At 36.6% G+C, this 10,798-nt stretch overlaps 1 protein-coding gene across 1 annotated transcript in view; it reads right to left on the minus strand.

Moving 5' to 3' along the window:
* Window positions 1-10,798, minus strand: part of LOC107591850 (AMP deaminase 2-like) — a 24,017-nt gene that overhangs the window by 10,019 nt on the left and 3,200 nt on the right. The window contains exons 2-6 of the mRNA XM_016281128.1: window positions 3,456-3,580; window positions 3,237-3,367; window positions 2,075-2,143; window positions 1,877-1,985; window positions 517-706 (exon numbers count right to left, since the gene is read on the minus strand). Coding sequence (XP_016136614.1) covers window positions 517-706; window positions 1,877-1,985; window positions 2,075-2,143; window positions 3,237-3,367; window positions 3,456-3,580 — 624 coding nt within the window. The remainder of the gene's footprint in view (window positions 1-516; window positions 707-1,876; window positions 1,986-2,074; window positions 2,144-3,236; window positions 3,368-3,455; window positions 3,581-10,798) is intronic.

Below are 10,798 nucleotides of genomic sequence, written 5' to 3' on the forward strand. Positions count from 1 at the left end.
AATCAAAATTTGAAGTTCTTTTTGGAAAACTGGGACGCCATGTCATCCGGACTAAAGAGGACAAGGACAACCCAAGTTGTTATCAGCGCTCAGTTCAGAAGCCTGCATCTCTGATGGTATGGGGTTGCATGAGATGCGACAAAGAAGACCTAAGACAGTTGAGCAACTAGAAGCCTGTATTAGACAAGAATGGGACAACATTCTCCTCAGTCCCCAGACGTTTGCAGACTGTTATAAAAAGAAGAGGGGATGCCACACAGTGGTAAACATGGCCTTGTCCCAACTTTTTTGAGATGTGTTGATGCCATGAAATTTAAAATCAACTTATTTTTCCCTTAAAATGATACATTTTCTCAGTTTAAACATTTGATATGTCATCTATGTTGTATTCTGAATAAAATATTGAAATTTGAAACTTCCACATCATTGCATTGTTTTTATTCACAATTTGTACAGTGTCCCAACTTTTTTGGAATCGGGTTTGTACATCCTTCAGAAAACTCTGGTTCAACCCACTTGCCGATACAGAGGACTCCGGCATCTCCTCAAAGGTGTTGAGGTCCAGAGGTTGGCCACCCAGCTGCTCCTGCAGGTAACGTGCTGTAGTCCTACAGAAGCTCTGCATGGACAGAGAGATGTACTTCTCTCTGATGAACAGAGCTTTGACCACACATTTAGCAGCATCCAGTAGGTCAGTGAACGGAACCTGGGGTGTGTGAGAGAAGACGACTCACTTAAACATGGTCTGTCTGTCTTCGGAAACAAGTATGAGTGGGTCAATGATTCATTCACTTAATCATTTTGTTAAAAAAAAACACTGAAGCCACACTTAAAATCACATACTAGGTACCACATTTAGTTTTAAACAAACTAAAACGCATTCTATAAAGTATGAATATGGGTAGTATGAATTAAATTTGGACATACTACCTCCACCATGTTGTCAATGTCATGGGACCTACCAGTGTCAGTTGCGAAACTTGCGACACTTCATTTCCAACTACTGTCCCATGGCTTCATGGGATAGTAAAGTGCTTATCAAATGTGGTCGGACATAGTAGGTAATTCGGGTACTTTTAGAATACTATAAATTCAGAAATACTACTCTTTTAGCGTACTGTTTTCTGCATACTATACAGTATGGAAGTAGCCATATTTGGACGCAGCATGCTTCATTAAGGGAGAAAACAAGTTTAAGTGAATCACTGAATTTTTTACTCAATCGATTAGTTTAAAAACACAGATTCATTCAGAAATTAAACCTAATTTCTTAGAGACTGTCCGGTAGATGCTTGAGATGTTCAGCAGTATGCTTTGACTTTCTAACTTTCTTTGGCAGAACAAAACCAAAGTTACTCTGAAATGCAAGTTACTGAATATGTACTTCTTATTTATTGGACTCATTTAAAAATATCACGTTTGCAATTTTGCCGTTGGTCTGAATATCACCTGATCTTTAGAACACCAGCACAACTGCAGATGTGATTGCCTAAACCTATCTACATCTTTCTAACCTTTCTAAGGAGACAGTTGAACAGTATAGTAGTTGTAGCAAAGGTCCATTTCTCTTCCAGAACCACAGATTCACGATTGTAAAAAAAGCTGTTTTAAAAGTTGTATTTGTTTATAAATTTTTTACTATTACTGTTCTGTATTTCCCTCTTTCAGTTCCTCTTTTTCTTGAGAAAACCTGTCAGCTGTGTTGCTGTCAGCTCATGTTTCCCTCAGGAATTTGTGTAACTGTGTGGATGTGTGAAACTTGGTTCTCCCTCAGGAGTTTATATAATATCTGTAGTGTCCACTTCAGTTCTGTCAACAACATCTTGTTTCTGTATAACAAACAAAACAGAAAAGTGAAAAACTGAGCTGTTGCTACCCCACATTTCTCCTCTCCAGTGATCGTGACTCTCTGATACTCCCTCTCAGGGACGAGCTCTCTCTCAGGATAGAGTTCTTTGGGTGCCTGGCTTTGTTCTTTCATATACCTGAGAAAGAGTAAAGGTACAGCATGCTGATACTAGTTAAAAAACACTGGGTCCCACATGAATGATCACAGAACATCTTAAACACTCACTCTAGATCTGTCGCACTGTCAGTTTTCATTAAGTCCTGTTTGGCTCGGAGTAGGATATCAGGCTCAAACCTCAAGAGAAATGGCATTTAAATTAACTCACTGTGGGTCAAGGGTCACATGTGCATACAGAGCAGTGAATGTTGGACTAATATTGGCACATGAAGTGATGAGTGAAATTTTCATTACACATTTTCAGCTGAAAAGACTAGTACAGTTGGACATCAGCATGCCATATGTTGTGTTTCAGTTGCTGGACTACAACATGAGATGCTGATGTTCCCAGAAGGCTATTTAACTACACTACCTGTCAAAAGTTTGTGGTTGGTAACATTTTTAATGTTTTTGAAATAAGTCTCTAATGCTCATAAAGGTTGCATTTACTTTATGAAACGTACAGTAAAAACGGCAATATTGTACAATATTATTATAATACTTTACTATTGTTTTCTATTTCCATACATTTAATAATGTAATTTATTCCTTTGGTGGCAATGCTGAATTTTAAGCAAATATTTATTCAATATAGTATTTTGTTGCTAAAGACTTTTTTTTTTCCTCAGATTTTTTTGATGAATAGAAAGTACTTTATTTGGAATAGAAATATTTTGTAACCTTTTACTTTTTTACTGTCACTTTTGATTAATGTAATATGTCCTTGCTGAATACAAGTAATAATTTCTTTCAAAAAAAAAAAAAAAAAAAATTTATATATATATATATATATATCTTACTGACCCCTACACCGGATGCGACAGTTGTCGCACCGCAACAGCTAATGTCTGTCTACACTGGACGCGACAAAGTGACCGCTGCAAATCATTTGAATTTTGTGTCAGTATGTCATAAATAGAACAAGGCAGCAGTTTACTGTCAGGGATTTGTCGTGTCATATCCAGTGTAGACAGCATCATTGATTATAATGGTTTCTATAGTATTTTGTTGCGTCCTGTGTAACAATAGTATATCTGTTGGTTGACTAGCTTTACTACTTTACTAGCATTAGCTTTACTTTGACATTAAAAGTTTGTTGGCCATCTGGCTTTAGGAACTTTGAAGGTTACGAGGTTATAATCATGGATGTGTTTAATATTACTGAGAAAAAGTCAGAAAGCTTGTGTATTTTAGGCACTACTGTCAATGGTCGAGTTTCATGATGTAGTACTTGATATCCTGGCTGATTTGCCGCTCCAGTCGGTGCCGCCTCTCCTCCAGCTGCTCAATAGGGCTCTCCTCAGGGAACTCATATGGAGCACTCCGCATCTCACTCTCCGTGAGGCTGCGCGAGAACAGCTCCTAAACACACACATTTACATAACAGCAGAAACAAACACAAAAAAATGGATTCAAGCATCGTGATTATTGTGATTGCTGCTTTGTTTACCTCTGCAATCTCTTTGTATTTGCCATCCATGGAAGTGCGCAGGTCAATGTGGCCGTGCTTGGTTACAGGGTTGCCAGGCAAAGAATACTGGGACGTGAGGAGGTGTCGGCCAACACGGAGATCTACTAGGAAGATAATGAGAGAGAGAGATCTTTATATTTCAACAGAGATGTCTTAATTGGCTTTCATTTTTAAAACATTCTGATCTTGCGGAAATTAATATGGAGAAAAACCATTTGAGGATAAATTTTGAACCATTTTATTTAGCCTTGTTTTTCTGCTGTCCAGAGAAAGGCAGGGTCAGAAAGCTGCTGAAGATCCGCAACGGTTTGGCTCACAAAACAATGGAGCATTTTATATTGTATTGTATTTATATGTTATATTGTAAGCCAAAGTATGATTAAGCATGATTTTCCTTTCATATTCAGTTATTATCACAATATTTTGCTTCACAAACAAATGCTTCCAAACACTTTCACTTTACCGTGAGTTCACTTTACCCTTCTGCTCGAGTTCCATAGTTCCCATGAGTGATATCAATCTTCCTAAACTCTGACACTTGATCAAATATTCATAACCCTGATGAATAATTAAGCAGCCATGTCTAGCCCCTGCACTGCAGAGAACTGGACATCTCGTCCCACCGTGAAAGCACACAGGAAACGGATGGGGTATATAGATGGATTCCCCTTGTTACAGCCACCAGCAGGATTCATGAAGTTCCTGCAGATCTAAAAATGTGGCAAATCTCAAAAATAGTTTGCAATACCAATGCACTTACAGTAGCAGCACTTTAGGACACACTAACCTGTGGGCTACAGAAGATCTGCAGCAGTTACAATACAGATAACAGCTGCTTTCTGGGCCTGAATCACGTGATGAGCTCAGCAGTTGCTATATTGACATACACATCATTGTTTTACTAAGAGCTGAAACTTCCCATTTGAAGCCTGAGACGAATCTATCATTATGAAAAGCTACACTTCAGCTACACTTCATCGTAGCAGCATAATCATTTACTCTCGTAGTTTAAATCCCTTGCTGTATAATTCTTAATCTGCATAAATATATGTGCTTGTTAATCGCTGTTATTTTGATCTCCTGGTTTTACGGTCTCACCTTTAATCTGAATTACTCATATAAATGAAACCAAATGACTTCTTCAACACTGGATTAATGACACTGCATTACATTAAAAAAGTAGTATTTAACAACGTTCCACTTCAGTTCTGTCAAGTGTTACATTGTTCGAGTGTTACATCGAGTGTAAATTCATTTGAGAAGCAAAACGTAAATATGATTGAAAAAACAATCGTGAATATTTTCAAAATAGCGATACAAAGCAATTAAAGTTTAATCTTTAAGATTATTTTTTAGTTTTGATTTTCTTTAAAAATCCTACAATGTGATTTTCTGGATTTTTTTTTCTCATTTTGTCTCTCATAGTTGAGGTATACCTATGATGAAAATTACAGGCCTCTCTCATCTTTTTAAGTGGGAGAACTTGCACAATTGGTGGCTGACTAAATACTTTTTTTCCCCACTGTAAATGTGAGCCTAAATGTGAAAAATTCTTAAACTTTATTCAAGATTATTTCAAATCTTTACATAAAAATTTTTGCTTCTCAGCTGCACATCCATTCAAAGGTTTGGGGTTAGAATTTTTTTTTATTATTCAACAATGACGCATTAAATTGTCAGTAAGCAGCAGAACAACTTTCAACAATTTATAATAATAAGAAAATGTTTCTTGAGCACCAAATCAGCCTTTTAGAATGATTTCTGAAGGATCATGTGACACTGAAGACTGCTGAACAGATGTACTGTTTTTACTTTATTTTTGATCGAAAAAACGCTGTCTTGGTGAACATAGACTTAAAAAATGTACCAACCCCAAACTTTTGAACAGTGTAATTTAATTATGTTTTACTGTTAAACTAGATATAACCATGTCAGAAAACATGACATATCATGTTAAACACAGATTAAAAGATGTACTCCAGACTGATTTGCATAAAATGTGCTGTGACATAATAAACATGGCTTAATTTTGAGTAGATACAACATTGTTTGGCTTCCTAAATACAGCAGATTTTGAGGATTCAATACTTTCTCAATGAAAATACTTAAGTCACTGTCATCCTCTAAGGGATTGACGTTTGTTGTTTTTCTAGAGCTTTACCATGATTCCTATACATAACCTCAATAACAAAGACTTTGTTATAACAATGCCATTTGATGTACTGCACACATTCTCCTTGCAGAAAGTTAGACTTCTTAGACTCAAGTACTAATTACGAACCACTGCCGTGTAATTATCCACAGTGATCAAACACAAACGAGAGTAGCAGAACTGAATAATTGAAAGTGTGTTATCAGCGGATGTGGCCCATAGCTGCCGGAATGGAGTCAGGTTATACTAATCCTCATTCTACTGGAGTTTACATAATGCTTCATAAGGTCCTGCTGCTCATTGTTTTACTGTTCTGGCAAAGTTAATGTGCAACATACTTATCAGTGAGTTTATTGAAGGTAATTAACGACAGGATTGTCTAGGAGATGAACTAGGTGCTAAAATCTGTGTGGCCTTTTCACAGGCCTAGATGGGTGGACTAATTATGACAATGACAGTTCATTAGCACACATCACAGATAGACACAGCATGAGATGCATGCACAACCTCACACTTATAATCACACTCTCTCTTTTCACACTTCTCATTTACACGATCACGGCCTACACATTTCTCACTTAACTGCAAGCTAAAGCATAAAGAAGATTAGAGCAAGAGATTATGTCAGGATTTTTGACATGCGCGTGTGTGTATAGAACAGTGAAAAGCCACAGGTGGAGACTGATAGACCCACTGGCGTGTGTATAATCTTCTTCTCACGTGTGTTATTTTGGGAGTTTCATGCTTGTTACATAACCACCATCCCCCTCAAACACAGGATCACTACATAAACAGCAAAGCAGAAAAACACTCAAAACTGGTCAGAGTGGCTAATCTCTTCTGTACAAAATTACAAAACACAGGTAATGGAGTTATTGACTCTGATGGTAAACATTCTAGAATGAGGGTCTATAAATGTCACATATTTATGAATGGGAGAGGTGAATAATCAGTGTAGTGAGATATGGAGCTGAGAGATAAGAACAGCACTAGAATGACCAGTGCTCCTGTATGACACAGGAGATGAGGTCAAAGATCAGACCGTCTGATAGGTCGTTGACACCATCCTGCTCAACAAATAAGTTTCATTTAAAAGTTGCATAATATTTGTGTATTTATCCGCTTGTGTGGACTTCATATTTGTTCATTATTTAATTTTTAAATATTATATCTTTTAAAATCAACTATATTTTGATCATTTTTTAAAAACTACATTAAATTAATTATTTAAATTTTATTCTGCTTTCTATCAAATATAAGTATGTACAATACCATTCAAAAGTTTGGGATTTTAAAAAAAGAAATGAATACTGTTATTCAGCAATAATGCATTTAATTGATCAAAAGTTACAGTAAAAGTCATTTAAGATGTTACTAAAAGATGTCTGTTTCTTATAAATGCTTTTCTTTTGAACTATTCAACAAAGCATCCTGAAAAACATTTATCACATTTCCACAAAAATATTAAGCAGCTCAACTGTTTTCAGCATTGATAATAATAAGAAATGTTTCTTGAGCATCAAAACAGCTTATTAGAATGATTTCTGAAGACTAATGTGACACTGAAGACTGGATTAATGACTGCTGTTTCTTCTGTACTGTATTGTACACTGTACTTATCTGTTATTTGGGTGAGGTTTGCATGTGATGCTTTTGTATTGCAGTTTTTTTTATTTATTGTAATAATATTTCACAATATTACTGTTTTTACATTTGATCAAATAAATGCAGCATCTGTGAGCAGGGGAGACTTCTTGCAAAAACATTTTTAAAAATATTTTGTATGTAGTATTATCACAAAAATTCTGATTATGAAATCTCATATGCTCCATAAATGCAGAAATATACACATATCACTTGGGAAGCTGAGGGAAGTCTTATATAACAATGCCTAATGTGTGATCTAAAATGATATTAGCAGCTGGTTCTAATGCTAACATTGACATACTTCATGAAATCCTGAGCAAAACCGAGCCATGCTGAGGATTACGGTTACCTCACCAACTCCAATCAGGGCCAGTCACTGTCGCTATGGCAACCTGATGCTGCATCCCTTTGTTCGCACATTTAACACCTGACATGACCCTACAAGATAGGTGTTGTTGAGTAGAGACTCAATCACCATTTAGAACATAAAACTATAAAAAACCTTCAAGCTTTATGTGAAATCACATGACTACAACTACAGCTCGCAGTGATGCATTTAGAATAATAAACTCCTGTCCGTGTGTTTCCTGTTGAAAAATTGTTGTGTTTTGGAACATGGTAGCTGGTTTCTAGCTAGTCGACCTAAACCATGCTTGAAACCCCCTGGTAGCTGGTTTGCTGATCGTCCAAGACGATCTACAAGCGCGGACCTATTAGAAACCATCTGCAAGAAACCAAAACACATTGACCAGCTTAAACTGGATTCCCCAGTAGGGTTTGGAGGCCTCATAACCTCTTTTCCTTTAAGCAGATGCAATCTCATACAAAGACCACATCCAAGCAGCATCCTTCTCTATTACTCCTTCAACTGTCCACTTAATCTGTCATCTGTGAAACACAACGCTGACCACAACACCTTCAAAACAGGACAATACTGAGGACAATCAATACATCCACACACACACACACACACACCATCTTTCAGCTACACACACACACACACACACACAAATGCATGACTCCCAAAGGAAAAACATGAGCTGACAGCAACACAGCTGAGAGCTTAGAGATGGAGAGAAACAAGAGAATGAAAAGACAGAGAAGAAAATAAATATCTCAGATGAAAAGATACATGCAAACTATTGCTGGAAATCTCCCAAAACAGGTCAGAAAGGGCAGAATAAAAGAAGAGTGACAGAAAGAACATGTAGCAAACACAAAGCTACACTTCCTAAACCAACACACATCTCCAGCAATACATGTCTGTCATTCATTTCTCACTCACTCACACACATTGTCTTGTGATTCAATCTGTCCCACATACATACAGTAAACACAGCTGATGGAGCCGAAGCATCCACTCTCTCCTCCCTCTTCTTCCTGGTTCCTGCCAGCTGTCTGGACTAGCCACAGTCATCCCCCTCTCATTTAAATATCCCTGACACATGGCTGGATCGTACCACCTGGCCTTCAGGGGCAGGGGGAGCTCAACAGCATCACTGCTGTCTCTGTGACAGAGTGGGCTCGACGGCACCTCTCTACACCCCCCTGTCCTTCACCTCCATGACGCTTTAACAAGACTACTGCAGTGAATGCGAAAACGCTGGAGGATATTTTGAGAAAGGGACAGACATAGAGAGACTCCCTTGGCAGCTGAAATCGAGGTCATCGCAGCTTTTTTGTCAACAGAAGAAGAAACTAGTATTGGACAAGATTTATAAGAGATCTGGCCAGTTTAAACAGTCAAGATAATGGGTTTATCATTATACTGGAGCTGTCACCAAACCATCACTGTCAACAGAATTTTGAGCTAAGCATTACTGTGGATGAAGTGTGTAATCTGCTTTGTCGCTTAAACCCATAGAAACCTATATAGGGTGTAAATGATTCTGCTCTTGTATCCAGAGGCTGCTCTTGTATTTGAGAGGTGTTTCTGATCATCTGAAGCTGTTTAATCAGAGGGAACAATAGCATCCCAGAATTCTGCTCCTCTTTTAGAGGAAAAAGGCTTTGATGAAGACATCAGAGAGAGAGAAAGGGACAAAGATTGCACTGATGAGGTTTTTGTGAGCCTCTAGAGACCAATTGCTTTTATTTGTTCCTGTGATTGAAGCCCTTTGTTTGGGAAAAAAGAATAAAGTAAAATAAAATAAGAAATTAAATGAAATAAACATCCACCAGTATAAATGGTATATTTGTTAGCATTAGTTATCAATGAACTAACAATTAGATTGTTAATGTCCACACACTAATACAAATTTATATTTAATGTATTAAGAGACGAGTTTGAACTAAAAATGACACCTAATGTATTAAAGGGATAGTTCACCAAAAATGAAAGTTCTGTCATTATTTACTCCCCCTCCGCTTGTTCAAAAATAGAACGAGTATGGAAACAGTTGATGGTAGCCATTGACTTTTGGTTTGGAACAAGAGCAGCGTGAGTAAACGATGACAGAATTTTCATTTTTGGGTGAACTTTACACAAACTGTTGTAAAGCTTTTCCAAAATATATATGTTGATTATTTATTTGTTATATTAAGCCTTTTTACTTTAAATTGTAGATAAGCACTCTCCAAGGAAAAAAAATGCATATTCAAAATCTTGAGATACAGCAAATGAATCTTGTATGGTGAACATGAAGTATGCTTGCTTGGAAAAATGTCTTGCTAGTCCCACCTAGTGGACAACAGCAAAACAGTTAGTTCTTTGGATTTTACGATCATAGAAAAACTCATTCTTTCAACTGACTTTCACAACTACTGTGTTTAATTCAATCCACAAACACTCATATACACCTATAAATATTAAGTGTCTAACTATACTATTGTAAAAGCACAAGGGTATTTAAGGTTCTTTAAGGAACCATAAACTTCCTTCCACGTTGGTGAAGTGTCTGAAAATCTTGGGAAGTAAAGGGTTGGGTGGATTTGGAAAAAACAACCCTAAATAGTAGCAAAATGGTGTGGGAGGCAGTAAATGGGCTCCTTTAAAGAATCCCTCCTCTTCCATACCACACTGAAGGCAAAGTGAGGCACCACAGGGGTTAAAGTTGAAAAAAAGCAAGAACACTTATCAACATTCATAAAGGTTAGTATTGTAATTTTACTGTTGTTTTGTAAAATAAAATAAAAAGACAATAATAATGATAATAATCATTACAACAGCTCTGTTTTAATACATTTATTATAACATTCACACATAGTGTTCAAATTAGGATCTGTAATATATTCTAATGTTTTAAAAGAAGTCTCTTCTCAGCAAGGTTGCTTTTAATTGTACAGTAAAAAAAAAGAAGACCCCCCCCCAAGAAGGGGGTCTGATGGCCAAAAATTATTATTTTACTAACTTATTAATTTTAAGTTAAATTGTGCTTTGTTGGTATAGTGTCTGCTAGAATGTTAAAAATGTTCAGTGTTAAATATTTTTAAATTGTTGTTTTGTAATTGATTTTTTTCTATGAAAAGCAAGACAAAACAGTAAAAAGCACATTTTGGCTTTTTAATTTATGCAATGGTGAAA

This window comes from Sinocyclocheilus grahami, unplaced genomic scaffold (assembly GCF_001515645.1).
Source record: "Sinocyclocheilus grahami isolate Dianchi unplaced genomic scaffold, SAMN03320097.WGS_v1.1 scaffold146.1, whole genome shotgun sequence".
NCBI classification, from domain to species: domain Eukaryota; kingdom Metazoa; phylum Chordata; class Actinopteri; order Cypriniformes; family Cyprinidae; genus Sinocyclocheilus; species Sinocyclocheilus grahami.